Consider the following 17,813-nt stretch of genomic DNA (forward strand, 5'->3'; position numbering starts at 1 on the left):
AAAAGAATGTGGAAAAACTTTTTGTATAGAGAACCGTAATTTTTAAATTTAGAAAATTACCGGTAAATTCGGAAATCCTATAGAGAGATGATAAAAGATGCCGGATTTATTAGGTATAGCTTTGTTTTTTTATATTAAGTGCTATTTTAGTGCAAAATGTAAAAAAAAAAAAATATGTAAATTATGTGCTGAGATGGAAAGGACAAGAGACAAACCAAGAACTTGTATGTTTGTATATATTATAGATTCTGCCCCCCAGTAGCTACAGTAGAGCTTCCACTAGCTATATAAGTGCCCATCCACACCTATCCACCTGTCTAATAGTAAAAATGGTGTTCGACGTTTTCTTGCTTTCCTAGTTAACTTGATCATACATGTCAGCCTCTTTCTACATTCCCAATTTTGCATCCCAAGCACAGCAGGCCCCCATATCCCCAGAGCAGGCACCCCACTTACTTTCCCGGTAGTCAGAGGTATTGTACGACACTCCCATTTACCCAGTAATCACTACTTTCCTGCACTTTCTCAGTAGTCCGTGTAGGCCTCTTACATCTTTACAGTAAGGAAGGAGGCCAACGGCTAGAGATGGATGTCTGCGCTCTCTGGTCCACAGATTGGAGTGTCGACAAGGTGAATAATATATTTGACCTTTATTGGACAAAAACGTAACTGCTGACACATCTGACCTCACCTGGCAAATAATTATGCATCTGAAGAAGAGCGTGTGGAGCTCGAAATGCGTTGTAAAGTATGTTTTTGTCCAATAAAGGTCATATATTTTATTCACCTTGTCGATACTCCAATCTGTGGACCAGAGAGCGCAGATGTCCATCTCTAACCTCCTTCCTTCCATTACCGTCTGGTCCTCCGCGACCGGTCTGTGGATTCTGCAGCCACCTCAACTTCTATGCTTCCATTGGTGTTGTGACTCATTTACCAAACCTGAAGGTGAGGGACCAACTGGTCCATTTCTCTGTACATTTTTATGTCCAACATCCATTGGAAACGTATCTACACTATAAGCACGCTCTGTGTTCCCCTCTTTTTGTTTACATCTTTACAGTGGTCATTATAGTTTCCTTCACTGTCACAGCAGCATATTGCCCCATCCCCTATTTTTTTTTTTAGGAGTCAAAATAGCACATCCCCTAGTCACAATTGTACTTGCCCCCCTTTTCTTGTAATCAAAACTAAACCTCCTCCCACTTTCAAAGTAGTCGTAAAAGTACCTCCTTCCACTTTCCCAGTAGGCACAACTGTACCTCCCCAATTTTTCCAGTAGTCAAAACATCACCTCCTCCTTTAGAAGTAGTCACATTACCTCCCTCCATTTTTCCAGTAGTCAAGACAGCAACTCCCCAACTTTGAAAGCAGTCACAACAGCACTCACATTCCAAGTAGTCACAACAGCACTCAAATTCCAAATAGTCACATTATCTCCCCTGCTTTTCCAGTAGTCACAACAATATTTGCCCCTCGTCTTCAGTAGACCTGTGTTAATGTAACTCAGTAAAATATCCTTTTTTGGCATAGTGTGCTTTAAAGGGATTTTATCATTAAAATCACATTTTTTTTTCTCGATCACACGTAGGAATAGCCTTAAGAAAAGCTATTCTTCTTACCTTTAGGTGTCTTCTCCGTGCCACCGTTCGGTAAAAATCCTGTTTTTCATCTATATGCAAATGAGTTCTCTCGCAGCACTGTGGCCTTCCCCAGCGCTCAAACAGCATTGGGGGCGTTCTCAGTGCTGCAAGAGAATTCTCCAGCGACACCTCTATCTTCTTCAGGAACGACCTCTCTCCAAGTCTTCTTCCGGAGCTGGGTTCAAACTTCTACGCATGAGCAGTCGGCTCTGCCATCGGGCTTCGGGCAGAGCCAACTGCGTATGTCCACAGGCCACAAGAAAATGGCCGCTTACACAGCTTACTGTGTAAGCCTGCCATTTTTCTTGTGGCTGTAGGCATGTGCAGTCTTCTCTGCCCGAGGCCTGGAAGATTGAAACCCAGGATGGAAGAAGACACAGGGAGAAGGCTTTCCTGAAGAAGATAGAGGCGTCACTGGAGAATTCTCTCGCAGCATTGGGGACGCCCCCAGTGCTGTTTTAGCGCCAGGGGACCGCCCCCAGTGCTGCAAGAGAGCTCATTTGCATACAGACGAAAACTGAGATTTCTACCAAACGGCGGCGCAGAAAAGACATCTAAAGTTAGGAGAAGAATAGCCTTTCTTAAGGCTATTCTGATGTGTGAATGAGAAAAAATGTGATTTTAATGATAGAATCCCTTTAAGTGGACATTTGCTATTTCATTTTGACCACGAGATATTCATTTAAATAACATGACTTTTTGGCTTATTTTCCAGGGGTCTGGTTTAAATCGCATCATTTTTCGATGATTATCATACATGGAATAGCTGTTGCATGCTCAAGATAAAATAAGCACTACAAAACTAAAGCAAGAGAATGCAATGCAGACTACATATTGATAAACAGCCAACCTACTGCAGCTTTGTCACCCCCGAGATCTCCTGCATTTCCTCTGTGTTTGTCTGGCATGCTGAAATACTGTTCATTCCAAGAGGACTCCGTACATTCAGCAAGGAGCTGCTCATTACCTTCTAAGTTCAGTGTGATTATTCTTGGAACAAAGGAGATGTTATACAGGGAACTGTTGACTTTTATCTTTTCTCCCTGTAATCTTTATTTAAAAAAAATAAATAAATAAGAAAAAAAAAAAAGTAAAAAAAAAATAAAAAAAAATCAAAAAGTTGGCAATTCAGGGTTTTGAAAATATTGCTGCATTTGACACAAGTACTTTGGAAAGTACCAAACTGATTAATTTTTTTTTCTATAAATCCTGCAATTGAAACCTAAAATCTGAATTAAATTACATTTTGGAACGTTAAGATTCTCAGCACTAGCCAATAGACACCGGAAATAATATTTCATTACTACCGCATTGTTTTTACCAAATTTCAATTTCACATTTTTATATTCACACACAGCTGTAGTCTAAAGGTATGTAACTTAAAAAAAAAAAAAAAAAATCCCTATTCTGAGCTTCATTTTATTATAAATCTGAATGGTCTTTTGACAAATATGTATGGTCTTGTAAGTAAGAGATTACATATATTGCACACCTCGGTTTTCTTAGTACTGTAGGATAGCTGAAAGTCATTGTTTTGGCCTGTTAGGAAACGTTTCCCTTTTTTTTTTTTTTTTTTTATTTTGTTTTTTGTTTTTTATCACTACTATTCGGAGCAGTAATCGTTCAGTTTATTCAGCCAGGCGAGTATCTCTATATATACCATTCTTATCATAAGTTTTAAAAAAGTATCTACCTCCTAGACTGTAGTTCAACACTTGTTTTTGGTAAATTTGTGCCACTTTATCGCTTTTACTATCATTCCCAGTTTTGTTTTTTTGTTTTTTGTTACAATTCTCTAACGGGGAACTTTTAAGTTCAGAAATTGTATAAAGCATTTGTAGGAAGTTTAAGTATAAAAAAAAGCAAAAAAAAATAAAAATAAATAAATAAAAATATTTAAAATTTATTTAAATTGTTTTGAACATGTCAGTTGTATTATGTGATTTATTTTTTTTTTGCTTATATTTTTGGGATGTGAATCTTCCGAAAAAACAAAATTGTTCATGTACTGAAGTTTGCTGTTTTCTCCATTATTATTTTTTTGTTTACTTTGATAAGTGATTTTAAATATATTTTATTGAAATTATTACTGTTTGCTGAATTGAGAACAGTTTAGGTTGTCACGGCTTTTGAACCTTACGACATTGACAAATATATTTTACTTAGAGGTATACACAACATGAGATGTGGTTTATGCTATTTTTATTCTGGCATGAAATCCTGTGATTGTCAGATGTGTTTAAAAAACTTTTATGCTGTTTCAAGCACTTAACCTTATAGATGGGGCTATCGTGATACCTTTTATATACTTGTAATCAATAAAAAAAAAACGAAAAAAAAAAAACCTTTATTAAACCAAGTTTGGAAATCTTAACTTTTCAGGATTTTATTGATGTGAGAAATTTCTGAAGATAATTTGGGCTGATGACTTTAATAGTAAAGTCCTTGAAAACTTAGACATTCTTGGAATAGGCCATTAACGGGATTTTCCCTTGGACATAATCATATTTAAATTTCTAGAAAAAAGATGATACTTGGTTAGAACCTTGGGGACCTGAAAAACAGAAACCCAATTTGCTTAAAAAGTGGTTACTTGTGGAAACCCTCAAACCCCCTATTCTATTATAGGGTCTACCGGGTTTCCGTCCGATTTCCAAGCTCAGATGTGAACCTAGCCTTAGTGGTAACAGCCATTTGTCTTGCTAGGTTGCCAGTGGATATGACCATAAATGCAGGAACTTTCTATGGTCTGACACTTGTCAAACCCAATGATTATTTCCTTATTATGACTTGGTTATCTTCTTATACATGTAGTGTCGCTGCAATAAGGGAATGTAGTATCTGCAATAAGGAAACCATGGTTGGATTTCTGAGAAGTCCAAGACCATAGAAAGTTTCTGCCTTCATGGGCAACCTATAAAGACAACAGACGGTCACCGCTAAGGCCTGGTTCACATCTGCATTCGGGGAGTCCGCATGGGGACCTCCCAAACGCAATACTGAACGCATTGACAAGCGGTGAGCAGTGAAAGCACACGGACCCCATAGACTATAATGGGGTCTGTGTGCTTTCCACGCACTGTCCGCACGAATCATGCAATCATGAAAGTAGATCCTGAAGTACTTTTTTTATGTTCCATGTGGGCAGCGCGCGGAAAGTACATTGAACCCCTTATAGTCTATGGGGTCTGTGCGCTTTCTTAAGCTCTCAGCTTGCCCATGCATTCGGTATACCGTTCTGGGGGGTCCCCATCCGGAATGACTCCCCAAACAGATGCAGATGTGAATCAGGCCTAAGATGGTTAGAGAAAATCTTTTAAAACTTTAGCAAATATAAACTAAAAATTTTGCAAATATTTTATTTGTCTACCACAATTAAATATGTTCATGAGAAAATCCCTTTGATATTATTGGTAGGAGTCTGACTTCTGGAACCCTCATGAAGGTCGAAGGGTTGACCCAACTGAGTGCTGCGATCTCTTCCTTGTTTCCCACAACTACCGTATATACTCGAGTATAAGCCGACCCGAATATAAGCCGACCCCCCCTAATTTTACCACAAAAAACTGGGAAAACTTATTGACTCGAGTATAAGCCTAGGGGGAAATGCAGCAGCTACTGGAAAATTTCAAAAATTAAAATGGCCGAGTTCTTGGGTGCAGTAAGTGCTGGGAAAGGGGAGGGGGTGTTTTGGTTGTCTGTCTGCCCCTTCCCTGAGCTTGAGGACTGGGTTTTTTACCCCCACTTGGAATTCAGCCTGGCTGAATATAGGGGATCTGCAGTGCTCCTATTAACCCCTTCCCGACGGAATAGAAGCACTGCAGATCCCCTATATTCAGTAGACCGGGCACTGTCAGACACAGGGATACCTAATGTGTATGTGTTTCACAGTCATTTTCTACTTTGAGGGCAGGTTCACACCAGTGCCCAATCTCAGTTATGCAGGTTTCTGTTTCCTGCCCGAGAAACATTCATGGGTTTGAAAAGTGTCCGCCGGTGAGCGTCTTCTACTCTCCGCATTGAAACCGTTTTTTTTGTTTTTTTTTTAGTGGGACATGCAGGACTTTGTGTCCAGTAAAAAACAAAAAAACAAAACGGTTTCGCCATGGGCAGCAGAAGACGGCTCACCCACAGACACTGAATGTCGGTTTCTGTCTTCTGCTGACAGAAAACGGAAACCTGCATAACTGAGATCAGGTGCTGGTGTGAACCCGCTGTGAACTTTTATTTATTTTATTTTTTATTATATTTTTTTAAAACTTTTTTTTAGCCCCCCCCTGGGGGACTTGAACCTGCAGTCATTTGATTGCAAGTCCCATAGACAGCAATACAAGTGTATTGCCGTCTATGGGAGATTCTCTACATTACTATTACGGCTGATCATAGACCAGCCGTAATAATAATATAGTGATGACAGGCCTGGGAGCCTTCATTAGGCTCCCGGCTGTCATCGGAACTGGTCAGCTCCTGCGATATCGCCACGCAGGAGCCGGCCTGCAACTTTAAAGGTACGGGGCAGGCCGGAGGGGGGAGGACATCTCCGGAGGGGGGGAGGACATCTCCGGAGGGCACCTCCGCTGTAACGCTTACAGCAGAGATGCCATAGCTTATGCCTACAATCAGAGATCGCAGGCATAAGCTTCAGCATCTCTGTTGTAAGCGTTACAGCGGAGGTGCCGGTTTCTATGGCGACCGCTCTGCAGAGCGGCGCCATTACACTTACATACCCGGCATCCGGACCTGGCATCCAGACACCGCGGCGGGTGCCGGGGCCCACAGCATCGCCACGCTCCTAGCAGGAGCGCGGCGATGCTGTACATTAAAATCTGCAGAAGTACTTACGGTACTTCTGCTAGCAGGGCAGGAAGCAGACATGCCGGGTGCGGGCCTGAGTTTACGTGGCCACGTCACCCGGCGTGTGATGGAGCGGTGGGGGGGGGGCGGGGTCTGCTATCCTGGCCTGCTAGCAGAAAATTACCATAATGACCCGAATATAAGCCGAGGAGCACTTTTTCAGCACAAAAACTGTGCTGAAAAACTCGGCTTATACACGAGTATATACGGTAAGTATATTTTGTAGTGGCTGGGTCTGGTATGGCAACTCTTAGCAGCTCAGTCACGTACCTAAATTTTAATAAAAAGTTTAAATATTTGCAGGGTCATTGTGGGCAGTATGTTCCATGACTGTAAAAGGCTTCATATATGATGTCCTATCAGTTTTTCTGCTGCTATCAAACACAGTTTGCATTTCTCTATCAGGGCTTGTGTACGCTAAGCAGCAATCTGCCCCCTCCCCCATGCATTTCCTATAATCTATTTTTCCAGAAATAACTATACAATTGAAAACAAACACCTGAGAAAAGTCCAAGTGACCATAATATAGGAGATTTTGGAACACTGGACTGTAAATACATGACACAAAGAAAAAAAAACAACTATGGGCACAGCTAGGAAAGTAGCTTGTTTTCTTTGAATAATATTCCATCTGTAACCACACAAGCAGCCAGAAGAAGATAAAAGTACTTAACGACTTTTCTTACGAGGTAAGTGGTAAGTTTTGCAGAATCCTCAGTTTTTTTGCACACAGCAACAGTCTGCAGACATGTCTGTGTAGGCTGTGAGGAGGATCTGTCTTGTCTTTATCTAGTATCAATGGATGGACTTGTAACAAGGATGACCAACAAATTAGTTAGAAGAGATGTCCCCTAGTGGCAGGAACTTTTAGAGAGCTTTTTCGGGTACAAAACTGATTTCAATTAAAGTGTATTACATTTTGGTCCAGAATCACAGGTTGTATGAAATGACACTAAGTTGTTTGAAAAGTTAGTGACCGTTTTACGCGATGGGACATCGAGAGGCAACATCACTTGTTGGATAGTTAAGGTCCATTCAGTCAGCTATTCTATGGGTGAAGCCAAGAGTCTGACATGATAAGTATAGGTCACACAAAATTGTAAGAAAATTGTTAAGTGGCAGACTGTGAAGCTACTAAAGGCTCTTGGAGGAAAAATGGCCATCCTTGGTTGATCCCATCTCCTTTTACTGTTCAGTGGTGAGAACCTGAGTAGGACTCTCCTCTTCAAAGGAACTGCATTATTAGTGGAGAATTGTCCCAAGACTCTTTCGTCCTATGTGACAACCTTGATGTATAAAAGAGGAGTCGGGGCTGTTTTGTCCTTTAGATATAAAGTCCTCTTTATTTAATTTTTTTTCTGAAAATTAAGAAACTGACATGTATGGGAATAGTAGCGGAACATCTTTGGTGCATGTGCCTTTTTTGTTCAATAGATGCTCCACTTCCCTGTTTCTGCATCCCGCTTACCACTTTTTATAATGGGTGGAGCTCTGCTGGTGACGAAGGTGAGTCAATGTACTATAACTAGAGATGAGCGAACACTGTTCGGATCAGCCGATCCCAACAGCACGCACCCATAGAAATGAATGGAAGCACCTGTGACGCTGACTTGGCCGGCGTCACAGGTGATTCCATTCATTTCTATTGGTGCGTGCTGTTCGGATCGGCTGATCCGAACAGTGTTCGCTCATCTCTAACTATAACTTATTCAAGAAAACCGGTGTATTATTAATTAAATCTATGTTGGTTTCTGACTGGCGTAGATTGCAATTCTGTAGCAGGAGAGTGCACCTAAATTATTGAGAGGACAGGACTCCTTTAACATTTCAGGAGCAGTTGACACCAGTGGGAGAATGGATTGGGAATGGCATGCAAAACGCCAATCTTAATAAATCCCCCCAGCATATTTGATGAGTTGACATGGAGCTTTTTGCAGGACAATTTTTGAGGTGAAGTCCAACTCAAAAACTACTTCCCGCTCTGCTTTACTTTGCAATGAGAGGAAGATTTTCTTACAGTTTTTTTTTTTTATAAGCCAAAACCAGGAGTGGATTGAGCAGAATGGAGAAGTATAAGAGCTTCTATATATTTCCCAGTTCTGACAAGTTCCAGACCATGGAAAGTTCCTGCATTCATTGTCCTATCAATTGGCAACCAATTCAAGACAAAACATGGACACCACTAATATCGTTGTAGAAAATCTTCACAACTCTGCAAATTTTATTTTTTTTTGTATTTGAAAAATTTCATTTTTAATTGTCTATAAATTTAAATATATTTATATTCATGGTAAAACCCCTTTAATGTAATGGTAATATGGTCGTGATTTAAAGGGGTTGTCCAGGAGACATATACATCGTTCCACTAATCTAAACACCCTCCCCGCCTACTTTCTAAGTGGCATAATTAATAAAAAATGTATAGTTACCCATATTCCTAGGCCGGTCATGTGACCAACTGAGGGACATTTTCTGATTATCGGGTGACGATCCGTTTCCCCGTTTTCATTCCAAATATTAGTCTGTGCTACTCTTGAGGTGTAAACTTAGACTAGACAGTGTAACACTGAGCAACATTTACTGTGATAAATTTGGCACAGTTTTAATCTGTCAAGTCTGCGTTTGCATTATATAAACTGTAGTCAGTATTAGTAAATCTCCCTAGTGCCATCCACTATGGAGGACCAGGCACATCCATGCGTTAGACTGTCCATTGATGTCTTGGTATAAGCGTAAGTTAAAAACTAAATTAATCAAGATTGGTGTTTCATACGCCAAACTCTACCACCTGAGAAATCCCTTGTTTTTTGATGAGACCGGATGTGGGGCATCTTCTGGCAGGCCATTACTCCTTCTTTGAAATCTATGCTAGTTTGTACCTGCCATAGTTTGTACGCATCTTTTATGGCATAAATCTGGTGGTATCAATTGCCTGTCCCACAGCATTTTGTCTTCTTCCGCGTTTCAGGAAGTGGCAAATGTTTTATAAAAACACCACTTGCGCCAATTTTTCTTGCATTTACAAAGTTGCAAATTAGGTGATTTTAACTTTGAATTTCCTATGGTTTATATAGAGTCCTATGATACAATAGTGACCACCTGTAAACTAGTGACCTCTCTTGTTTTAGGAAGGGTCATCGTCTCACCTTGTGACCCACTTTCAGTGGTGTAACTAAAGTCTTGTGGGCCCGATGCAATCATTAGTCCCGGGCCCCCTACCTCATCCCTACAGCGAATTCTTGATAGTGATGGTTACGGGTACTAAGAAGTTTAATCAACCTTAGCATGATTAGGGGAATCTGTGGGTCTCCTTGGCTTATGGGCCAGATGGAAGCTGCAATCTCAATACTGATGCCAGTGCTTATGGGCCCCCTAAGGCTCCTGGGCCCCAAAGCAACTGCACCCCCTCAAGTTACACCCCTGCTCAATGGAATGACTGGTTAGCATAAGTCTGTAAGAACACAAGAGAGAACTCCTGTAGACAGGAGAAGACAGGATACCACAAAGATGGCTGCCTATCTGGGCAGTAGAGAAGAAGCTTCAGCAGTAAATACTACGGATGTCTGAAACTGACTGTAGTCTTCAGACATTACCAGGTTCTGATTCCAGAATTTACTGGAAACACTGCATATACAAATACATACCTCCCAAATTTCAAAGGACAGAAAGAGGGACAAAATGTATGCTATGTGCGCTGTGGCAAATTTAGCCCCACCCACATCTACATTGAATCTGCCCATTTTCATCCATTTTTCCATGTGCTTCTACACAGAATAATATTCGTACATGATGCAGGGTTTATTGCCAAACTAGTATTTCTATTCCAAAAAGAACAGACTCCCAGCTATGGACAGTGCTGTTTCGGTCCTTTGGACCTCGTCAGCATAGCGCAGGGATACTAGTTTGGCGGAGTGAGAGACTGTAGACAAGGGTCAGGGGATAATCATATTGTCAGTCATCATGATAGTAGGCTTATTAACTGAGTCATGCATGATGTTAAGGGGGCTGCACCTAGAGTGCAGCATATAGAGGGACTGTTCCCCTAATTACATCCTGGAGAATAGATTTGCATATTTTTTACCCAGAATCCCTAGCGGAGCAGGAATGACTTGTAAGTCTCCATACGCCTATGTAGGCACAAACTCTCCCTAATATGTATGATTATCCCCTGACCCTCGTCTATAGTCTCTCACTCTGCCAAACTAGTATCCCTGCGCTATGCTGACAAGGTTCAAAAGACCAAAACAGCGCTGTCCATAGCTGGGAATCTGTTCCTTTTGGAATAGAAATACTAGCTTGGCAATAAACCCCGCATCATGTCAGTAGGCTTATTAACTGAGTCATGCACGATGTTAAGGGGGCTGCCCCTAGAGGGCGGCATAGAGAAGCACTGTTCTCCTAATTACATCCTGAAGAATAGATTTGCATATTTTTTAACTAGGATTAAGTGAGTGAAGTAATGCAGGAGTATACCAGTGCATAAGTATTTTATACTGGGGCTCGCGAAACGTGATACAGGTAGAAGATTTAGCTGCACAAGACCAAATTATCTGCCACTGACCAGGCGAGATCTGCCTTCCCAAAGTCTCAGACCACTTGGTCATATATTTATGGGAGATCGGGGAACGCCCCTCAGGAGAGGAGAAAAGCCTATAAATGGAAGATATCAATCCAACTGTGGATGTACCTGCACGACATAACCTTTCAAAAGTGGAGAGCAGGGAAACTCTGAGAGAGCCAAATTGAGAGATCATAAAGTGAGCTATCTGCTGGTAATGAAGCCATTCTGAGGGAGGTAAGTGGAGTTCTGAGGCAAAGTAGTCAAAAGGCCGGAGCTCCATAGTCAACGGGTCAACCAAGTCTGCAAATCGGAAAAGCTTCAAGCGGCTCCACGGCCGAATCATCACTGCTGTTAGCCCAGTAGGGAGGAGTGGGTTATACAGAAAAGAAAACATGGGGAAGCTAGGGAAAAAAGTTTAGAGCATGTAAGCCAAATCGCGCGCATGAAACTAATAGGGCCTAGAAGGGGAGCCGAGGGAAGTGGGGGGGAGAGGGACCACAAAAAGGCATTTGGATGAGTTAGAACCAGCCAAAGCTTCTCAATCTCAAATCATTTCGTATAGGCTTGGGAAGCATCCCAGAACAGGATGCAACGCAAGTGAGCAGCCCAATAATAATGCAGGAAATGAGTCCCCCCCTCCCTTCCACCAGACAACATCACAAAACGAGGGATACAATGGCGTTTACCATTCCATATAAACTGGAAAATGGATTTCTGGAGTGCTCGCAACTCCGAGCGCGGGACAGGAATCGGAAGGGTTACAAAAAAATACAATAGTTTAGGAAGGAGGGTCATTTTGACCTCCGTAATGCGGGGAAAAGGGTAGAGAACGCCATTTATGAAGCAGGGTACGCAAGTCACTAAACAGATGAGGATAGTTGGCCGAGTAAAGGGAAGAGTAGGAAGGTGAGAGCTGAATCCCCAAATAACGAAGGGACTGGGTACGCCATTGAAAGTCGAAATTGGATTTAAGCAGTTGCATAAGGTATATTTATAGGGAGGGCTTCTGTTTTAGTGGGGTTAACCTTATAGCCCGAGAGGACCCCATAAGAGTTCAATTCACAGAGAAGAACAGGGAGGGACACGTGGGGATTGGTGAGAGTCAAGAGAACATCATCTGCAAAGAGACTAATTTTAAGGCCCTATCCTTAACAATAACACCAGATATATCGGTGTTGGAGCGAATCTGAGATGCTAAAGGCTTAATGCACAGTGCGAAAATGAGCGGGGACAAGGGGCATCCCTGGCGAGTCCCGTTGCGGATATCAAATGGGGAAGAGATCGAATTGGGGAGCTTCACCACTGCAGAGGGGGCAGAATATAGCGCGCCGACCGCTGTGAGGAACGCCCCTGAGAACCCAAATCTCCTGAGGGTGGCAGTCATAAACGACCAGTCCAAACGGTCAAACGCCTTTTCCGCATCCAGCCCCAGGAGGAGGGTAGGGATGGCAGAATGGTTGGCTGCATATATCAGATCCACAGTCCTTCTAGTGTTGTCTCCCCCCTGACGACAGGGGACGAAACCCACTTGGTCCTTATGGATCAAAGAGGGGAGCCAAGCATTAAGTCGATTAGCAAGGATTTTGGTGAAGAGTTTTAAGTCAGTGTTGAGAAGAGCAATCGGATGATAATTAGAGCAATCTTCATGATCCTTATTAGGTTTGGGGTCTAGGGTAATATGAGAATGTAGCATTGACCGGGGGATAGGGGCACCGTTTAGAAAGGAATTAAAAAGACGATAGAGGTGAGGGAGGAGGTCGGAACTGAATGTTTTATAGTACAAATATGTAAACCCGTCGGGGCCAGGGACATGCCATTCGGCAGACCTTTCAGAGTATCAGATACTTCGTCCTTGGAAATAGGGGTGTTAAGGGAGGCAGCCGCAGTGGTCGGGAATTTGGGGAGGGGGCAAGCATCGAGGTACTTGCGAAGGGCCGTATCACGAGAAGTGGGGTCAGGACCTAGACGGGAGGGAAGATTATATAGTTTAGAGTAGTAGTCCCGGAACAAGGAGGCGATAGAGTCAGGATGATGATGAAGGGTGCTGCGAGGGTCACGGACTGCGTGGGAAACAGAGGAAACCCCAATGATTGCGCAAAGTTTTAGCTAAAAGGGTATGAGCCTTGTTGCCCCTCTTGTAGTATCTCTGGCGAGTATAGAGGAGGAGGCGCTGCACGTTATGGGTGGCTAGATCACAAAGATCCGCTCTGGCTGCTACCAACCAACGGAGGACGGATACAGATGGGGACTTAGCTAATCGAGCAGAAAGAGACTGAATCTGGGACCGCAACTCTATTTCTCTGGCTTTCCTGTCTCTTTTCTGTCGAGTTGCTATAGCTATGATGTGTCCGCGTATAACGGCTTTATGGGCCTCCCACAGGGTAGACACAGAAGACACAGAGTCAGTATTATGGGTAAAGTAATCTTGAAGCTGGTACAAAGGTCATCATGAGAGACCACAGAGTGCAAAAGAGACTCATTGAGTCGCCAGTGACAACGTCTAGTAGAAGCAGAGGCAGGAGAAAGTGACACGGTGACAGGGGCATGGTCGGATCATGAAATGGGACCTATGTCTGCATCTGTAAGAAGTCTAAGAGTCAGTGTTACCAAAAAAATAATCGATTCTAGTGTGAGTTTTGAGGGGGTGGGAGTAAAAAGTAAAGGACCGAGCCATGGGATTATTTATGCACCAAAGGTCAAACAGAGAATGTGTGCGAATGAGATGGCTAAATTCTCTGGCCAGGCGAAGCTGCGGGGTGCTAGGGGCAGAACCAGATATAGTCAGCTCATCGGAGTGCTCTGAGAAAACTAGATTAAAATCATCACCTAACAGCAGGGCCGAGCCAGAGAAAGCCTGTAAGCGCCGAAGCACCCGTTTGAGGAAGGGAGGAGTTGGGGGCATACATATTGCAAAGGACAACAGGTTTGCCCTGAAGAAGGCCCTCTAAAATAATATAATGCTATAATGCCTGAAGAAGGCCCTCTAAAATAATATAATGCTAGGTGGGAGGCAGAGATTGAAATGGGACAGGAGCGGGAAAGCAGAACTGCAACCCCTTCCTTCCCACGGTTATTACAGTCCTATGAAAAAGTTTGGGCACCCCTATTAATCTTAATCATTTTTAGTTCTAAATATTTTGGTATTTGCAACAGCCATTTCAGTTTGATATATCTAATAACTGATGGACACAGTAATATTTCAGGATTGAAATGAGGTTTATTGTACTAACAGAAAATGCGCAATATGCATTAAACCAAAATTTGACCGGTGCAAAAGCATGGGCACCTCAACAGAAAAGTGACATTAATATTTAGTACATCCTCCTTTTGCAAAGATAACAGCCTCTAGTCGCTTCCTGTAGCTTTTAATCAGTTCCTGGATCCTGGATAAAGGTATTTTGGACAAACAATTCAAGTTCAGTTAAGTTAGATGGTCGCCGAGCATGGACAGCCCGCTTCAAATCATCCCACAGATGTTCAATGATATTCAGGTCTGGGGACTGGGATGGCCATTCCAGAACATTGTAATTGTTCCTCTGCATGAATGCCTGAGGATTTGGAGCGGTGTTTTGGATCATTGTCTTGCTGAAATATCCATCCCCGGCGTAACTTCAACTTCGTCACTGATTCTTGAACATTATTCTCAAGAATCTGCTGATACTGAGTGGAATCCATGCGACCCTCAACTTTAACAAGATTCCCGATGCCGGCATTGGCCACACAGGCCCAAAGCATGATGGAACCTCCACCAAATTTTACAGTGGGTAGCATGTGTTTTTCTTGGAATGCTGTTTCTTTTTGGACGCCATGCATAACGCCTTTTTTTTATAACCAAACAACTCAATTTTTGTTTCTAAAATGAAGCTGCCTTGTCCAAATGTGCTTTTTCATACCTCAGGCAACTCTATTTGTGGCGTACGTGCAGAAACGGCTTCTTTCTCATCACTCTCCCATACAGCTTCTATTTGTGCAAAGTGCGCTGTATAGTTGACCGATGCACAGTGACACCATCTGCAGCAAGATGATGCTGCAGCTCTTTGGAGGTGGTCTGTGGATTGTCCTTGACTGTTCTCACCATTCTTCTTCTCTGCCTTTCTGATATTTTTCTTGGCCTGCCACTTCTGGGCTTAACAAGAACTGTCCCTGTGGTCTTCCATTTCCTTACTATGTTCCTCACAGTGGAAACTGACAGGTTAAATCTCTGAGACAGCTTTTTGTATCCTTCCGCTGAACAACTATGTTGAACAATCTTTGTTTTCAGATCATTTGAGAGTTGTTTTGAGTAGCCCATGATGCCACTCTTCAGAGGAGATTCAAATAGTAGAACAACTTGCAATTGGCCACCTTAAATACCTTTTCTCATGATTGGATACATCTGGCTATGAAGTTCAAAGCTCACTGAGGTTACAAAACCAATTTTGTGCTTCAGTAAGTCAGTAAAAAGTAGTTAGGAGTATTCAAATCAATAAAATGATAAGGGTGCCCATACTTTTGCACCGGTCAAATGTTGGTTTAATGCATATTGCGCATTTTCTGTTAGTACAATAAACCTCATTTCAATCCTGAAATATTACTGTGTCCATCAGTTATTAGATATATCAAACTGAAATGGCTGTTGCAAACACCAAAATATTTAGAACTAAAAATGATTAAGATTAATAGGGGTGCCCAAACTTTTTCATAGGACTGTAAAGGCAGAGTAGGCATGGAGGAAATAGGGGCGGGCAAAGTTGAAATTACCTGTACTATCAAAATGAGTCTCCTGAAGAAAGACTACGTCTGCTCTTAGGGAGCATAACTCACGGAGCATTAGGTGCCTCTTAGAATTGGAGCCCAGGCCCTTGACGTTCAAAGTGACACACTTAGCAATGGCGGAACATAAGGGAAGATACCAGCAGATGTCACAGAAAGAACAAAAAGGCCGATCTCACCCGGTCCAAAGGGGAGCAGGGCAGTCAGGGGAGTACTTCCGATGAGAATGGGATAGATGAGACTCCGAACCTGGAAATGGGAGGGAGAGGATGGGGGCAGGAGAGGGAGGGAAACAAAGAAACAATCATCAAACAAAGCATCTGCAAGGAGTTTGTATGTTCTCCCTGTGTTTGCGTGGATTTCCTCCCATTCTACAAAGACATATAGATAGGGAATAAAAATGTACATTGTGAGCCCTATATGGGGCTCACAATCTATATTATAAAAAAAAAAAAAAGATGCAGTGTAATTCTTCAATCTGGCCGTGGTGGCACAGCAGGGAAATGGAACACTAGCAGCCAGGTCGGGATTAATATGTATTTGTGGGATCCTTCTGACAAAGTGAACAACCCTCTTCACATGGTTACCTATTAGAAGTGATGCAAACGGTGTCACTTGGATGGTGTCAGTTATGGATAGTTGTTGTTATTTAATGCATTTCTATAGGAAAAAACTTATAAAAATACAGAAACCATTGGTAAATCTGCACCAGAACACATTGAAAATGTATGTGAACACAGATATACCTGTACATTCAGAGATTGGCCACAAGATGTCTCACAAGGCAAGACCTTAGTGAACTGATGAGAAAAAAAATCTCCACTCAGCAGCTCTGGCCATTTTCAATAGCCTTGTACTATACTTTACTGCTGTGCAGCAAACTATTCCATCAGAAGATGACTTGGAATTCAGTCACTTATGAACAGAGTATAATTCTTATATTATGTTCATACACCCTGTCGGAATTTACTGATGATATAACCTGTGCATACATTCTAAGGATAGAAAGAGGGACAGTAAATTTAGCTCCACCCCTTTCTACATTGATTCCGCCCATTCTCATCCATTTTTCTATATGCCCCGACACAGTATAATACTCCTACAGTCACCATTATATGTCCCCACATTATAATGTTCCCTTCCAATTTCCCCACAATATAAAGTCCCTCTCCTGGTGCCCCAGTTTATACTGGGTGAAACAGAAGGGTGACATTAAACTGGAGGTAATTAGAGGCATGCTGACCCCCTCCAGCTACCCCAATGGTTTAATGTCTTCGTCCAACTTGCCTCCAGTTTAATGTTCCCATCCTGCAACCCCCACTGATTAATGTCTCCCTCCAACTGCCCCCAGTTTAAAGGGACTCTATCAGCAAAATTATGCTGATAGAGCCCCACATATGCTGAATAGCCTTTAAAAACGCTATTCAGGCACCGCCAAAGTTATATTAAACTACCCCCCCCCCCCCCATTTTAAAATAAAAACCAAAAAAAAGAATATGTTAATCTTATCTATCGTGCATGGTGGGCAGGCATTCAGGGTCTGATATCATCTTCAGCCACGCCTCCTCTTCCAGCGATGTCCTCAGGTCCCGTCTTCCTCCGGCGCTCGGGAACTGCCATTGATAAAAAATGGCGCGGGTGCATGCGTTGTAGCAGCAGTAGTAGTAGTAGCAGCATGCCGGAGGTTCGTCTGTGACAAGGCGGAGTCTAAGATCGGACCACAATGGAGACTGCTGTGGTCCGATCTTAGACTCCGCCTCTTCACAGATGAGCCTTCAGCAGAACCAGCATTGGTTGGCCGAATGCTCTACACTGTATAGCATTCGGCCAATCAACGCTGGTCAATGCATTCCTATGATAAAAAGTCAGCTCCCACATAACCGCAAACTGCCAGCTCTCCTGACTAGCAAGGACGAGCCTGCTGCAGAACCAGCATTGATTGGCCGAATGCTATACAGTGTATAGGATTCGGCCAATCAATGCTGGTTCTGCAGGATGAGTAA

At 42.6% G+C, this 17,813-nt stretch overlaps 1 protein-coding gene across 4 annotated transcripts in view; it reads left to right on the plus strand.

Annotated features, from left to right (window-relative positions):
* Window positions 1-3,493, plus strand: part of PRDM2 (PR/SET domain 2) — an 87,749-nt gene extending 84,256 nt beyond the window's left edge. For all 4 annotated transcript variants that reach the window (XM_075279847.1, XM_075279846.1, XM_075279849.1 and 1 more), the window contains one exon: window positions 2,359-3,493. Coding sequence is in view for 3 of the 4 variants with exons in the window: in XM_075279846.1 (XP_075135947.1) it covers window positions 2,359-2,371 (13 nt within the window). In the remaining variant the exon portion in view is untranslated. The remainder of the gene's footprint in view (window positions 1-2,358) is intronic.
* The last annotated feature ends 14,320 nt before the right edge of the window (window positions 3,494-17,813 follow it).

Source organism: Leptodactylus fuscus, chromosome 6 (genome assembly GCF_031893055.1).
Source record: "Leptodactylus fuscus isolate aLepFus1 chromosome 6, aLepFus1.hap2, whole genome shotgun sequence".
In the NCBI taxonomy this organism is placed as follows: Eukaryota; Metazoa; Chordata; class Amphibia; order Anura; family Leptodactylidae; genus Leptodactylus; species Leptodactylus fuscus.